This window comes from Notolabrus celidotus, unplaced genomic scaffold (genome assembly GCF_009762535.1).
Source record: "Notolabrus celidotus isolate fNotCel1 unplaced genomic scaffold, fNotCel1.pri scaffold_188_arrow_ctg1, whole genome shotgun sequence".
NCBI lineage: Eukaryota > Metazoa > Chordata > Actinopteri > Labriformes > Labridae > Notolabrus > Notolabrus celidotus.
The window spans coordinates 65,255-81,981 of NW_023260046.1; the positions used below are offsets into that span (position 1 = coordinate 65,255).

Consider the following 16,727-nt stretch of genomic DNA (forward strand, 5'->3'; position numbering starts at 1 on the left):
TTGTAAGATGTTCTGAGTTTCTCCATCAGACCTGAGAGCAGTTTAACTACTCTCCACATTTACAGATAAACATTAAAGGATTTTTATGTTTTATTTCCTGCTGGTTTAACAAAAAATCTCTTCTTTATTTAATTCTTCATTCTTCTGTATTTGGAGGATTTTGTGTCTTTATTGAGAGAACAGTAGAAACCTGGGAGAGAGAGAGTGACACGCTGCAAAGGGCCTCAGGTAGGAATCCAGGCCGCCCTGGACTTCAACAGAACCTTCACTTTTCTCTGTGTGTGTGTGTTGCAGGAGAAGCAGTCAGAGATTGAGGGAGTGAAGCAGCAGATGGTGGAGGTGGAGAAACAGAAGGAGGAACACAACGACACCATCGCGAAACTCAAACAGGTAACACCTGAAAACATCTGAAAACATCTGAAAACATCTGAAAACACCTGAAAACATCTGAAAACACTTGAAAACATCTGGAAACATCTGAAAACATCTGAAAACACCTGAAAACATCTGGAAACATCTGAAAACATCTGAAAACACCTGAAAACACCTGAAAACATCTGGAAACACCTGAAAACACCTGAAAACATCTGGAAACATCTGAAAACATCTGAAAACACCTGAAAACACCTGAAAACACCTGAAAACACCTGAAAACACCTGAAAACATCTGAAAACATCTGGAAACATCTGTCCTCTTAAAGGTTACAGGCGAGCAGAATCACAGGTCCTCTGCGTGTGTCCCTTCACTGAACCTGTCTCTGTCTCTGTCTCTGTCTCTGTCTCTGTCTCTGCAGGAGATCAAGGACACGGTGGACGGACAGAGGATCCTGGAGAAGAAGGGAAGTGCAGCGGTGAGTTTAACAGACAGACAGTGAATGCAGCACTGAGAGAAGGACAAGCTGTCTTTATAGAGACGGACTCAAAAGGGCAAAAAGTGAGGGACAGGAAGTGATGACATCATCGAGTGTGCATGTGTGAAAAGGGCAAGACAAATAGAGGGATTGAGAGATGGACGGATGGACGGATAGATGGATGGATGGATGGTTGGACGGATGGAGGGATGGATGGAGGGATGAATGGATGGAGGGATGGATGGAGGGATGGATGGAGGGATGCATGGATGGATGGAGGGATGCATGGATGGATGGAGGGAGGGATGGATGGATGCATGGCAGGATGGATGGATGGAGGGATGGATGGATTGATGAGTGGATGGATGGATGGAGGGATGGATGGAGGGATGGATGGATGGATGGAGGGATGCATGGATGGATGGAGGGAGGGATGGATGGATGCATGGCAGGATGGATGGATGGAGGGATGCATGGATGGATGGATGGATGGATGGAGGGAGGGAGGGATGGATGGATGGAGGGATGGATGGATGGATGGGTGGATGGAGGGATGCATGGATGGATAGATGGAGGGATGCATGGATGGATGGAGGGATGCATGGATGGAGGGATGGATGGAGGGATGGATGGATGGATGGAGGGATGGATGCATGCATGCATGGATGAAGGGATGGACAGTCGGGGGAGTGACGGACAGACAGAATCTGAAATGCGATGAGACAGAGTAAATATATTTTGCAGAGTAATTTAAGATCAGTCGAGCATGGAAAATAATAATTAGAAAGTAAATCCCTGACTGCTTTGTGTGGTGTGTGTGTGTGTACATGATGTGTGTGTGTGTGGGTGTGTGTACATGATGTGTGTGTTTTTATGTGTGTGTGTGTGTGCGCAGCTGAAGGACCTGAAGCGACAGCTGCAGCTGGAGAGAAAGCGAGCCGACAAGCTGCAGGAGAGACTCCAGGAGATCCTGACCAACAGCAAGACCAGGACAGGTAGACACACACACACACACGTACACCTACACACACTTACACACTTACACACACACACACACACACACCTTGATGTGTGATGTCACTATGATGTCACTGCAGGAAGTGGCTGCAGCTCTGATCTTTGGTTCCTCAGAGACAGTGAGTGTCTGTTTTTGAGTCGGGGATAAAAACATGTCAAACTGAGCGCGCTCTGAATGGTGAGCTAAGTTGACTCTCTGCACCCCTCACTGTTCAACTTTCACAAAGTTTGAACCTGCTGAATTATCCTTGGAGGTCTTCTCTCCTAAAAACAAACAGGTTCTTTAATTCTAAACAGAAGAATCGCTGAATAAAGCAGTTTTACATCTAACTGTGTTTTCCTCCTTCCTGCTAAGAATCCACACACAATGCAGAAAGTGTTAACGCTTAAAGAAAGAAACACAGTAAACTAAAGTCATAGACCCAGACTCCAGGCTTCAAAATGTCCCGTATCACAGCAGGCGTGTCTGCATGTTTGTTGTTCTTCACACTGTGTGTGTGTGTGTGTGTGTGTGTGTGTCCTAAGTGGCTGTGAGATGTGATTGTAACGTGACCGATGAGTCCGATAATCGACGGCGTGCTCGCCCTGCGTCAGGAGGTTCTGGCTCAGTCCGGAACCTGCTGCTCAATATTTAATGCAGTGCTCTGATTCCCAGAGCTGAGGTGGACACACTGGCGTCTGCTGGCAAAACACACACACACACAAACACACACAAACACAAACACACACACACACACACACACACACACACACACACACACACCCACACACACACACACACGCACTCACACTCACTCTGTCGCTCTCTGTTTCTCTCCATTTACCTGCACTGGTTTTGTTTTGGTGTCTTTCTGCAGATTGTTCCCTCAGTTTCTCTCTTGGACTTCCCTCTTTCTTCTTCAGCTATCCTGCGTATCACACACACTCTCTCACACACACACACGCTCACACACATTCACACACACGCTCACACACATTCACACACCGTCTCACACACTCATAGCGGTGCAGGGCAGTCCTCAGCATCATGTATAATCGATGAGCAGTGATGAATGTTTAAAAAGCTCTTCTGCACAAACCTGAGAATCAGACATTTTAAAGTAGCCTACTTATCTCTGCCCACTCACAGCACCTGCATTAAAGGGACAGTCCACTGCATTAAAGGGACTGTCCACTGCTTTAAAGGGACAGTAAGCTGCATTAAAGGGACAGTCCACTGCATTAAAGGGACAGTCCACTGCATTAAAGGGACAGTAAGCTGCATTAAAGGGACAGTCCACTGCATTAAAGGGACAGTCCACTGCATTAAAGGGACAGTCCACTGCATTAAAGGGACTGTCCACTGCTTTAAAGGGACATTCCACTGCATTAAAGGGACTGTCCACTGCATTAAAGGGACTGTCCACCGCATTAAAGGGACAGTCCACTGCATTAAAGGGACAGTCCACTGCATTAAAGGGACTGTCCACTGCTTTAAAGGGACAGTCCACTGCATTAAAGGGACAGTCCACTGCATTAAAGGGACTGTCCACTGCTTTAAAGGGACTGTCCGCTGCATTAAAGGGACAGTCCACTGCATTAAAGGGACTGTCCACTGCTTTAAAGGGACAGTCCACTGCATTAAAGGGACAGTCCACTGCATTAAAGGGACTGTCCACTGCTTTAAAGGGACAGTCCACTGCATTAAAGGGACTGTCCACTGCTTTAAAGGGACAGTCCACTGCATTAAAGGGACTGTCCACTGCATTAAAGGGACAGTCCACTGCTTTAAAGGGACTGTCCACTGCTTTAAAGGGACAGTCCACTGCATTAAAGGGACTGTCCACTGCTTTAAAGGGACAGTCCACTGCATTAAAGGGACTGTCCACTGCATTAAAGGGACAGTCCACTGCATTAAAGGGACTGTCCGCTGCATTAAAGGGACTGTCCGCTGCATTAAAGGGACAGTCCGCTGCATTAAAGGGACAGAAAGGGACGGTCCACTGCATTAAAGGGACAGTCCACTGCATTAAAGGGACAGAAAGGGACGGTCCACTGCATTCAAGGGACAGTCCACTCCGTTAAAGTGACAGAAAGGGACGGTCCACGGCATTAAAGGGACTGAACAGTCTGCTGCATTTAAAAGAGGCTCCAAATCATTGTAGAGACAGTCCACTGCGTTAAAGGGACAGTCCACTGCATTAAAGGGACTGTCCACTGCGTTAAAGGGACAGAAAGGGACGGTCCACTGCATTAAAGGGACTGAACAGTCTGCTGCATTTAAAAGAGGCTCCAAATCATTGTAGAGACAGTCCACTGCGTTAAAGGGACAGTCCACTGCGTTAAGGGGACAGTCCACTGCGTTAAAGGAACAGTTAGCTGCATTAAAGGGACAGTTAGCTGCATTAAAGGGACTGTCCGCTGCATTAAAGGGACTGTTAGCTGCATTAAAGGGACAGTCCACTGCATTAAAGGGACAGTCCACTGCATTAAAGGGACAGTTAGCTGCATTAAAGGGACAGTTAGCTGCATTAAAGGGACAGTCCACTGCGTTAAAGGGACAGTCCACTGCGTTAAGGGGACGTTCCAGTGCTTAAAGGGACAGTCCATTGCACTAAAGGAACAGGCTATGGCATCAGGAGAAAGGTCACCTCTATAAAAAGGACAGTCCTGTGTGTTTAAGGGACAGACCTCTACCTCAGGGGGACGGTTCACTGCATTAATAGGACAGGTCATTGCTTTAAAACGATGGTCCACTGAATCAGAGACACTGTTCACTCACAGAAGGGATGGTCCGCTGCATTAAAGGGACAGAGCGCGGCTTTAAAAGATGGTCCAGGGTACTGAAGAAGAACTTTACTGATATATTAATATTAATATAAATGATCTAATGTCTTCTCTCCCTGCAGGTCTGGAGGAGCTGGTCCTGTCAGAGATCAACAGTCCCAGCCGGACTCAGCAGACTGGAGACTCGTCCTCCGTCTCCTCCTTCTCCTACAGAGACATGATGAAGGAGTCCCAGCCGACCAATCAGAACAAGGCGAGTGGATTCTGTCCTCGGGGTCACAACCCCCCCCCCCCCCCCCCTCCTCTCTCTCTCGCTTCTCTCTCTCTCTCTCTTCCTCTCCCTCTCTTCCTCCCTCTCTCTCCCCCTCCCCCTCCGCTCTCCTCTCTCTCTCTATCTCTCTCTCTCTCTCTCTCTCCCTCCCTCTCTCTCTCCTCTCTCCCTCTCTTTCTCTCCTCTCTCTCTCGCTTTCTCTCTCTCTCTCCCTCCTCTCTCTCCCTCTCTCTCCCCCTCTCTCTCTCTCTCTCTCTCTCTCTCTCTCTCTCTCTGTTTTGGTGTCCTTAAATTTTACATTTGTTTTTTCTGGAGTGTTTAATGATCCTCCGCCGCTGTTATTTATAGCCTCTTTACTGTTTCATCACTCTGCGCGTGTGTGTGTGTGTGTGTATATAAGTGTGTGTGTATATAAGTGTGTGTGTGTGTGTGTGTGTTTCTATTGATAGAAACACTGTAAATAGAGCTCATGGCTCCAGTTTGTGGAGTGTTTCTGTCACAGTCTGAGTCTCTGTATGGTCCACTGTGGGGTGAGTTTACTGTGGTGGTACGGTCGTCAGTAGCAACAGCATCACATGACGAACCAGGTGTGTGTGTGTGTGTGTGTGTGTAGGTGTGTGTGTGTGTGTGTGTGGCATCCTGCTGCTGTGACATTTCCCATCAGACACCTCTGAGTCTGTTTGAAGTCATCCGTCCTCTTTAAAGGTTTCTCTCTGCTTTGAATTTAACATTTTGTTTGTTCATATTTATGTTTCCTCTTTATGTCCTTATTATTATTATTATTGTTGTTATTATTTATCTCTCTCTGTCTCATACATGTTTTAACTCTCTGATCTCTAAAAGTGAGAACCAATCAGGAAGCGTTTAAGAGCGTTGAATGATGAATCCGTTTGCGTCTTCGACCTCCAGAGAGAACCTAAAAGCGTCCGCCCTCTGTGGGACGAGCTCGTCATCCTCCCTCCTCCCTAAAGCTTCCTTGTTGTTGTGGATCTGAGCGCTCGGGTGAAACCAGGTAGACTTGGAGCACAGAGAACTCCAGGATCTGGTTTATTTCTGCCACATCAGGTTTGGATGCCTTACAGCGGCGGCCCGAGGCGTTCTGTTTGTGCTGTCCGTCCATCTGTTCCTGTTACTCCTGCGAACGCGGTATTTTAGGAACGCCTCGAGGACGCTGCCTCGGATTAGTCTGAAAGAGTCCGCTCAGACTTTAAGATGAGCTGAGCGGTCAACAGATACAGACTGGAACCTTGTAAAGGACACTTTCACCCCAAAAAGGAATAATGAATGAGATAACTGTCACACATTTAACAGGACTCTATGATCGTCTGAATCAGAGGTGATCAAAGTTTGACATGTATCATCTATTCTGCTCATCACTGCATCGATTCACGGAGAAGGAAGCATGAAAACAAAAACACATTTCTTTCAACATATATTGGTCTAAGAGGTCCCAAAACATGTCTTTAAAGTTTATTGCTCATAAAAACTCTTTGAAATCAGATTCTGGTCTGCCTGTAAACCCCTCTTTTTCAGCCCTGCTCAGAACAGGCTGTTTTCTGTGTCTGTGCCTTTAAATGAGAATGAGCTCTCTGACCACGCCCCCTCAGGAAGTGGGCGTGGCCTCGGCCGTCCGGCACGTTGATCTAATGTTTACATGTTGGCAGAATATACACGGCTGCTCACAGACCCGCGTTACTTCAACCCTCTGAATCTGATCCAGAATCTGATCCTGACGGAGAGGCGCCTGCAGCAGGACCTTTCTGAACCATTGGTCACAGATTTAGTGTTTCTTGTTGTTTTATTTGTCAGCATGTCGACATGTGTCTTGGTACACAGCTACCAACATGTAGCTATGTGGCTATGCTAACTAGCGCTAGCACTTTTCCATGAAAACTAAAAATCATCCACTAGATCTTCAAATCTGCAGACGTGGGGAGTCAAAGCGACCTTTGTGTTTATTAAGACAGCCTACAACTAGCATGCCTCCCTCCTAAGCTCCTTGTTAGCACACATGTGTGCAGGGAATGAAAAACGGAGGAGGGGTTGAGTTGTATTTTATACAGTCTATGGGCTGAACAAGCTCCGAGCTCTGACTTCCTGTTACAGACCGGATGGCGTTGTGACGTATGAAAAACACTGAAAACTGAAACGGCTGGTTTCAGCACACATTTACAGAAAGGTGGAGAAATCAGAACAGGGGCAGAATGGAGTCTTTGACTTTTCAGGGGGTTTGTAGACAGGGACACAGATTTCAGGGAGAGAACCATTAAAAAGTCCATGTTTCATGATATGTCTCCTTTAAAGCTCTGTGACTCTGTGAGTTGAACCTGTCGCTGAAGGACAGTGAGGGACTCATCACCGTCTCTGAAGCGATGTTTAAATAAAGTTTTCTCTCTGTGTCCGTCAGTCCGGAGGAGGAAGCCCTCAGTCTCAGCGCCCGGCCGAACTCTCGGACGACGAGGTCGGGGAGTTGTTCCAGCGGCTCGCCGAGGTCCAGCAGGAGAAGTGGATGCTGGAGGAGAAGGTGAGGACTGAAGTCCCGTGACCCCGTCTGTCCTCCGGGTCCAGAAAGTGAAAGAAAAGGAGACGTCTTTAACGCTTCACTGGACGCTCTGAGTCAAAGACGGGGCAACAGAGAAAAGTTCACTCTGTTTTTAGAAGCAGGTTTATGTTTTTAATGTTTTCACATGAATTATTAATGTTCTTTAAAGTCAATACTTCTGCTGCTGGACTCAGAGCTGCTGACCCTGAACTTATTACTCCTCTTTAACAGAAACTCTGTCTGTGACTTCTACAGAACTTTATTATTTCAGAGTGAGAGACACATCTGTTTATTAATCTAGAAGATGAATCTGTACATCAGAGGAGTGAGACAACCAGGCTGTGTCCTTGATTCTGATTGGTCCAAACCACATAACAGTAGGAACGACCTGATCACACGTCACATCAGATCACTCCACACCAGGGAGAACAGAACAGAATGCTTCTCCAAAAATAAAGTAAATACATTAAAAAAATAAAAAATAAAAAACAAAAACAAACAAAAGATTTTAGATAAATAAAAATAAAGTTAGATAAAAAAATAAAAATTTAAATAGATAAATAATAAATAAAATAAATAAAAATAAAGTTAGATAAAAAAATAAAAATTTAAATAGATAAATAATAAATAAAATAATAAAATAAAGTTAGATAAAAATAAAATGTAAATAAATAAATAATAAAATAAATAATAAAAATAAAGTAAATACAAAATAAAATAAAAATAAATAACTAAAGTAAATAAAAAATAAAATAAATAAAAATAAATAAATAATAAATAAATAATAAATAAATAAATAAATAGAAACACAAACTGAAAGCTTCTTTGTTCTCCGTCAGGTGAAACACCTGGAGGTCAGCTGCTCGTCCATGGCTGAAGACATCTGCAGGAAGAGCGCCATCATCGAGACCTACGTGATGGACAGCCGCATAGGTAACACGCACACACACAGACACACAGACGCACAAACATGCACACACAAACACACAAACACACGATAAGAAGTGTTGATATTTGAATCTGTGTAATATCTGGTGTTCTTCTGGATCCCGTCTCTTTGACTCTCTGTAATCTCAGAGTCAGTCATCGTAATCTTTGAGGAACTGATCATCTGATCGATGAGCTGACGGAGAGACTGTTCAAACATTATCTTCAGACGGAGGTGAAGAGAGAGAACATCCGTCAGCAGAGAGCGAGTCTGCTGGGCGTGTCGTTTATCTCAGAGACACTTTAATCTGTGCTTCAATTACCTGAAACACACCTTTATATTCTCTCCGTTCCTCTGAACGTCACGCAGACATGAAGTCTTTGTGTTTGAGAGTCTGCTGATCACACAGATCAATACACACGATCAATAACTCACTTAAAGAGAGGGAGAGGTTTCTGTGTTTGAACTCTCTCTCTCTCTCTCTCCGTCTGAGTCTCTCCATCAGATCTCAGTCTCTCCGTCCCTCAGGACCTCAGTGCTGCTATTTTTATCATTTCACTGTTTTAGCGCAGCGATGCTGAGCGGCTCTGTTTTTAATAACTCCTCAAACCGTCAGCTGATTCAGTTTACAGACCTCCTCCTCCTCCTCCTCTTCCTCTTCCTCTTCCTCCTCCTCCTCCTCTTCCTCTTCCTCCTCCTCCTCCCTCCTGTGATTCTCTTGATTTCTCTTTCTTTCATTAGTTTTTATTTGTTCTATCTTTTTTGTATGTGTGTGTACTTTTCAAAAGAAGAAGCTGTGATTCTCTTGATTTAGCAGCTTGTAACAGTAGTCTTCTCTCAGCCCACCGTGAATGCGTCTCTCCTCCCGGTGTTCCGCTTTTAAAAGTGACCCTGTAAACTGGAGCCCTTCAGCTGAACGTGTCAGTGTTTGTGGAGTTTACACAGCTGTTGAAACACAGAGGGAGTTCCTGGGAATGCAAACTAGTTTAGTTTTTATTAAGATTTCAAAATATCCTCATCAGATATTTAATGATGGTCTAAAGACGTTTATGAGGGATGCATCCGGCTGAGAGTCTCCAGTTAACAGGGTCGCCGTTTAAACCAAAACACCGGGCGATCTCTGCGATCACGGCTTTTTGAGTTCAAAAGGATTTTAAAGCCGTGTTGAAACGTCTTTGCTACTCGCGCTTATCTCCTCTCACGTGTTGATTCAGTGAATCCATCTGTGATGAAATATAGCACCATCTAAAACAGACCAGCTGAGTCTCTTCATGCTAACAGGCTAACTGTTGTGTTGCTCATAATGATACCTGCCTGTCCGTCTGCTTCTATGGTGTCATCTGTGATGAATGGGAAAGAAAGAAGGAAAGAAAAATGAAAGAAAGGAAAAAGGAATGAAAGAAGAAGGAAAGGAAAGAAAGGAATAAAAGAGAGAAAGTAAGAAGGAAAGAAAAAAGAAGGAAAGAAAAAAGAAAGAAAGAAGCATTTACTTTATGTCCTCCATACGTCACTGGCCTGATTTACACAATCTACCCGGGACTTCAGCCCGCGGTCCAAAAGCAGACAACAATGGGGGACCAGGAACCTTTTAGTTCAGGGGGAAGTAGTTCTGGGGACTGAAAGACCCCGGGACTCTTGGTCCACATGTACCTTCTGTACATCATTTAAACGGACTGATCCTTTAACGAGCTGCATTAGTTTAAGGACTCAAACACTGACTCTACCTGCTGCTGAGCTCAGAGGTGGAGTAACTTCCTCTGAGTGAAACGCTCTCCTCTCCTCTCCTCTCCTCTCCTCTCTTCCTCTCCTCTCTTCCTCTCCTCTCTTCTCTTCCTCTCCTCTCTTCCTCTCCTCTCTTCCTCTCTTCCTCTCCTCTCTTCCTCTCCTCTCCTCTCTTCCTCTCCTCTCTTCCTTTCCTCTCCTCTCCTCTCTTCCTTTCCTCTCCTCTCCTCTCCTCTCTTCCGCTCCCCTCTCCTCTCCACTCTTCCACTCCTCTCCACACCTCTCATCCTCTCCACTCCACGCCTCTCAACCTCTCCTCTCCTCTCCTCTCCTCTTCCTCTCCTCTCCTCCCTCGCTGTTTTTCCTCTTTATGCTGTTTTTTTTCTTTCCTGCTGTTTTCAATTTCATGTCTGACTGGTTTGATTCTGCTCTCTCTCTCTCTCTCCCTCTCTCCCTCTCTCCCTCTCTCTCTCTCTCTCTCTCTCTCTCTCTCTCTCTCTCTCTCCCATTAACGCTGTGATAATGGTGAATCTAATGGGCAGTAAAAGAGAGGGCTGAGCTGCTGCTGCTGCTGCACACTGGACTCTGAGTGTGTGTGATGAATATTTGATACTGCAGCTGTTTGAACACACACACACACACACACACACACACACACACACACACACACACACATAGGTATATAAACATCCAACGTGCAATTACATTCAGTTAAAACTTGAAACCTAACAGAGCGCAGGACGGTTATTAAAACACAGAGAGAGATCTCAGCTTCAGATCAGACTCTGTTATCTTTAAACCACAGAGTCCAAACTGAGAGGGACCAACTTCCTTTAACAGGCAGAAACCTCCAGCAGGACCAGACTCATGTTAGACACACATCTGAATCTGAGACCGTGTTGGAGAGAGGGATAGAGGGAGATGAAGAGAGAGAGAGATGATAGTGGGGAGACGGATAGTAGTAGTTGTAGCAGCTGGAGTCTGGACCACGTCCACAGCAGCAGAGATCCAGAGGAACCTACGAGACAAGGGAGCTCAGGGACTCCAGAAAGGTCTATGGTTAGTAACTTTAATGGGACAGGAAGAGTTAAAGTGAGAGACAGGCAGAGAGAGGAGAGAGAGGGAAAGACAGGATCCCAGTGTGTCAGCCTAAGCCTATAGCAGTCTAAGCCTATAGCAGTCTAAGCCTATAACAGTCTAAGTCTATAGCAGTCTAAGTCTATAGCAGTCTAAGCCTATAGCAGTCTGAGCCTATAGCTGTCTAAGCCTATAGCAGTCTAAGCCTATAGCAGTCTAAGTCTATAACAGTCTAAGCCTATAGCAGTCTGAGCCTATAACAGTCTAAGCCTATAGCAGTCTGGTGGTTGAGTCTTCAGATAGATCAGAATCCTGGATCATCTCTGAAACACGATGTTCGGCCGTCGGGTTCTGCAGAGCTCCTTCAACAGAACGTCCAGCTGTTGACCTGCAGGCACACACACACACACAAATACACACACAAATACACACACACACACACACACACACACACACACACACACACACTTACAGGTGTTCAGCTTTTAAATATTTACTACACACACTCTGCACAGTCAGCATGCAGCTACCTCTGCTGCTCTAGAAACACACAGCTGGTGTGTGTGTGTATTTGTGTGTGTGTGTGTGTGTGTGTGTGTGTGTGTGTGTTTGTGTGTGTGTGTGTGTGTGTGTGTGTGATAAATAGCTCAGTATAAACCCGTTCAGCTCGTCGCTCTGCCTCCTCAGGATGATCAGTATCTCTTTTATGTCTCCTTAATGTGTGTGTGTCTCTTCTTAATGCAGCTGCCACACACACACACACACACACACACACACACACACACACACACACACACACACACACTCGCACACTCTGAGTGTGTGTGTGTAATTTAATGACCTGGTTGTGAGGAACACGCCTCTGTTTGTGTTTTTGGTCGTAAAGCTCCATAAAAACTACAAACACACCTCCTCCTCCTCGTCTCCTGTCTCCTTGTCTCCTCCTCCTTTCCCTAATCTCCTTCTGACTTCATACCTCCTTCCTTGTTTCCTCTCTTTATCTCCTCCTTCCCTCTTCTCTTGTTTCGTCTTATCTCCTCCTCTCCTCTCCGTATCCACAATTTTCTTCCTTCCTTGTTTCCTATTTTTTTTCCCCACTCTCATTTCCTTTCCTTATCTCCTCATCTTCTTTAATCACCTCTCCTACTCCTTCCTCACTTCTCTTTTTTACTTCTCTCCTCCTCCCCTCCTCTCCTTGTTTCCTCTTTCTTGTCTCCTCCTCTATTTCTTCCTCTCTCATTTCCTTTTATATCTCCTCCCCTTCCTTGTTTCCTCTCCTTGTACCCTCTTTTCCTCTCCTTATCCCCTATTTTCTTTCACTCTTGTTTCCTTTTATCTCTCCTTGTCTTTTGTAATCTCCTCTCCTTCCTTCTCTCCTCCTACCTCCTCCCCTCCTCTCTTTGTTTCCTCTTCCTTGTCTCCTCCTTTTTCTTTTCTCGTTTCCTTTATCTCTCCTCGTCTTTTGTAATCTCCTACTCCTTTCCTTCTTTCCTCTCCTGCCTCCTTATCTCCTCCTCTCTTTGTCTGTGACATGATGAAGGTGGAGTTTGTCTTTAAGGGAAGTCCGCTCAGCGTCGCCCCGAGATCTGTGAATCCTCTCCACCTCTCCTCACATGTCTCCTTGTCTCCTTGTCTCCTCAGACGTGTCGGGCAGTGCGGTCGGGGGTCACGGCGGGACTCAGGCGGACCGAGGAGGTCTGGGGTCGGTCCTCAGAGATCTGGTGAAACCGGGAGACGAGAACCTTCGAGAGATGAACAAGAAGCTGCAGAACATGCTGGAGGAGCAGCTGACCAAGAACATGCACCTGCAGAAGGTACACACACACACACACACACACACACACACACACACACACACACACACACACACACACACACGGTCAAACAGGTGTGTTAACGGGACTCTCTCTCTGCAGGATCTGGAGGTCTTATCCCAGGAATTAGTCCGTATCAGTAAGGAGAGTCCAGGTGGAAGCACAGCTGGGTCGGGATGAGACTAACACCTGGACCCCATCAGCCCCTCTCCTCTCTGCACATCTGGAACATGTGGGCTGGACTCTGACTAACACCTGGACTCTCCATCTCTTCCATCCCTCCTCCCTCAGACCCGTCGTGGGCTTCATCTACTGTCTGGAGTCGCCGTGTTATCACCACCTCAGCCTGCCTGCTGGGCTATGACTAAATGCTGGAATCTGTCCATCTTTTGTTTCTCTGTGTGGAGGGGAGAACACGATTTTAAAGAGTAGAAGAAGAAACGGAGGAGCAGAGGGGACGGAGGGTCGGACTCATTTATGTTGCTATTGAATGTACTGTAATTAGACTGCACCGTACAGTTCCTTGGGTCCTGGCTACAACCTGGGATAAAGAAAAGGATTGTAACAGACTAACTCTTTCACCGGTCTCCGTCTATGTCCTGGAATACACAAGCTGTGTGTGTGTGTGTTAACTAACTGCTTTGGTTTATCTGCTCAGTAACGTTGTTGTGATCTGGCTACTTCCTGGAATCTGCAGTGCTGATGTAACTGTGAGACTCATTCATTCACTAAAAACACTTTAATCACAAGCTGACATGTTTTAAGTACCAGGTGTTAGACACGCCCGACTCTTTCAGTTTAAACGTCCACCTGCAATGTAAACGTAGTGATTTTAGGTCTAGTATAAATACTGAGCTCACACCAACATTAGAAAGACTCAAACTAGTCCAGTGTGTCGAGGCGTGTTTGAGTCTCACCTCTCAGACAGAGTTCAGGTAGATACAGTGAAGCTGAGACTCACTGGTCAGAGGAATCCTGGTCCTGGACAGCATGCTGACCCCGCCTCTAGTCTAGATTAAGTTCCCCTGATTCCAGCCAAGACCTGAAACTGAAGCTGGTCAGGGAGCAGGATTCAGGAGCGTCGCCTCGTACCTCAGTTTGCTCGCGTCACGCTTTCTTCTACTACTTTAAAATGTGTGCAGCTTCTTGCAGGTGGATTGAGTGTAATCTGATGCTAAGCTAACATGCTACAGTCAAAACAAACTTAGTCCCCTAGAAATAAAACATGCAGACGTCTCAATCTTTCATCAGGATCTCTCAGCTCTGCAGAAAGATGACGAACACGTCGATAAAATCCCTCAAACCAAGAACAGTTAGATTCTCTGTTTCTAACGACGACGACGTCACACGAAGAATCCACTTCCTGTCACGAGTGATATTCACGACCCTGGATCACCAACGTGAAGCTGAAGCTCTGCAGGTTCACAGTCGGCCCTGGCTATGTCATGGAGCACAAACCTTCTGTTCTCAGATAGCGTGTTTAACCTTCTTGTTCAAGGTTTTTTCTGACGGGTCATGGCTATTTCCTGGACGCCTTTCACAGCTTTTTGTATTGTTTTTGTGTCCGTTTCTTCTGAACGGACGACTTCCTGCCTGTGAAACTTTTCTGCATGTTTTGTTTTATTTATTACTTCAGAGAGACTCTCGTATCCTCATCCACGGATTAACATTAAAGACACAATGTGAAGTTTTATTTCCCAGAAGAAGTTTTTCTTTTCAAAGTCTAAAAATCAGATTTTAAAACAGCTTCATTTTTTGTTTTTGGGGTTTGAATCAAAGTCAATCTTTTTCAAATGAATCTAAAACTAAAACTGAACTTTTTGATAGCCTTTTATCCCCGGGCTCCGTCTACATCCTGGATCACATGAACTGTAATTGATTGCACTTTTAGTTTTGTGTGATTCTCTGTGTTAAAAAACAAAAAGTGAAACTCTCAGCTGTGTCTGCTTCTCTGCGACAGAGCTCTCTATGATTCCTGCCGGGCTGGGTCTACTTCCTGCTTCAACATATCTTTGTATTGTTTTAACTCTGCTTCTGTTTCCTGTAATAATTCTAAAACAAATGTATGAAGTTTATTTTATGGACTCTGCCTTCGGTTCTCCTCTTGGACTCTGACTATGTCCTGGATGTAACTTTTGCTACAAGCTGCTTATGGTGGGATATGACTACATCCTGGACAGAATGCTTGTAGCAGAGTGTGTTTTATGTTGAACCTGCCTGTAAATTTCTGCTTTATTATTGTTTGTACACTGTTTAAAAATGGACGTGTGTTTACAGTGCAGCGTGGGCGTCTGAAGGAGGAGGAGTCTCGTGTTAGAGGGGACTTTAGGACTTTGTTAAATCTTTAAATCACGTAGAAACCGTCTGAAACCGGACTGAGGGGAGATCCTGCTGCACTGTAAACCCTCACTGCGGGATCGGTCTATGTGCTGGGCAGTGACTCGGCCTGTTGCTTTGTTTTTGGTTTGTAATGTTAAAGTCTGTATATATTCATGCGCTGTGACATAACTTCTAACTGTATGAAGAATCAATGGATCTATTTATGAGACTGATAACGATGATGACGCTAATTATTGTAACAACGAGGAAAATATATCGTCTGAAGAAGAAGAAGAAGAGTCTGTGCTTTTCTCTGAACACACCAACACCAAACATCAACATGAATTATTATAACAATATAAGATAGTTTCACATTAAAGCTCCATCAGCTCCTCTGATAGTCCCCTTCAAAATAAAAGCATGAAAACAACATTAGTTTCAAAATGTTACTTTGACTTTCTTTAACTCTCCTGTTATGTTTGTTCCTCTGGAACAGCAATTATGTTCCTGGGTCACTTTGACCCGGGGCATATTCAATTATCCAAAAGTGTCAAAAAATCCAAATACATATTTTTTTAATTCAATTTTTAAACTCCATTATTAACCATTTAAATCAATATTAGTCCATTGGTGTTCTTTAACTCTCACAGATCATGGTTCAAAGAGGATGACTCCTTTTTCATTCAAATTCATGTTTAAACTTTTTTTAATGTACATTGGAAATCCTTAAATATAAATACAATAGTTTTACATGACATAGATTTTATTTTAAATTTAGATTTATTTATATTTTATGAAGTGATGTTGCCATGGTTTTTAAGCTGCTTTTACCTGATTTGGATAAATAATGCCTAAACTAGACTTTGAAAAGGGTCAATTTGACCCGCAACATAACAGGAGGTGAGGCTCTGATAAAGTCCAGTAAAGTGAAAATCAGTTCCATGTAAAGATTAATCTAAAACACGTCGAGATGCAACATTTAATTTGATCTTATCCAGCTGTGTTAAATACTTGATTCTGATTGGTCCAGCTCTTTGACAACAGTTATTAACTCTAAATAAAGATCAACAAAGTTACAGGAAGAGGACCTGAGACAGGAGCTGCTGTTATTTTCTGCATCTGTCAAGAACGACGACAGAGAAACACAGGAGAGATAATGTTCATGCTAACGGAAGCTAATGTTTTAGCCGTTAACGAACTTTGATCTGCGTTAAATTCTGCGTGATCGTCACTGACGATGTTTACGATCTGATTTGTACGGAGAGCTCCTCGCAGGAGAAGTGGGGGAATCATCTCAGAGCAGAGTCAGGCGTGCGTGCGTGCGTGCGTGCGTGCGTGCGTGCGTGCGTGCGTGCGTGCGTGCGTGCGTGCGTGCGTGCGTGCGTGCGTGCGTGCGTGCGTGCGTGCGTGCGTGCGTGCG

The 16,727-nt window shown here is 44.9% G+C and overlaps 1 protein-coding gene across 3 annotated transcripts in view; it reads left to right on the forward strand.

Annotated features, from left to right (window-relative positions):
- The window catches only part of gripap1 (GRIP1 associated protein 1), a 43,691-nt gene extending 28,093 nt beyond the window's left edge, over positions 1-15,598 (forward strand). For all 3 annotated transcript variants that reach the window (XM_034678619.1, XM_034678618.1, XM_034678620.1), the window contains 8 exons: positions 295-390; positions 795-851; positions 1,747-1,846; positions 4,757-4,887; positions 7,313-7,429; positions 8,287-8,380; positions 12,816-12,988; positions 13,091-15,598. In XM_034678619.1, coding sequence (XP_034534510.1) covers positions 295-390; positions 795-851; positions 1,747-1,846; positions 4,757-4,887; positions 7,313-7,429; positions 8,287-8,380; positions 12,816-12,988; positions 13,091-13,168 — 846 coding nt within the window. In that variant the 3' untranslated portion in view covers positions 13,169-15,598. The remainder of the gene's footprint in view (positions 1-294; positions 391-794; positions 852-1,746; positions 1,847-4,756; positions 4,888-7,312; positions 7,430-8,286; positions 8,381-12,815; positions 12,989-13,090) is intronic.
- Positions 15,599-16,727: the final 1,129 nt, after the last annotated feature.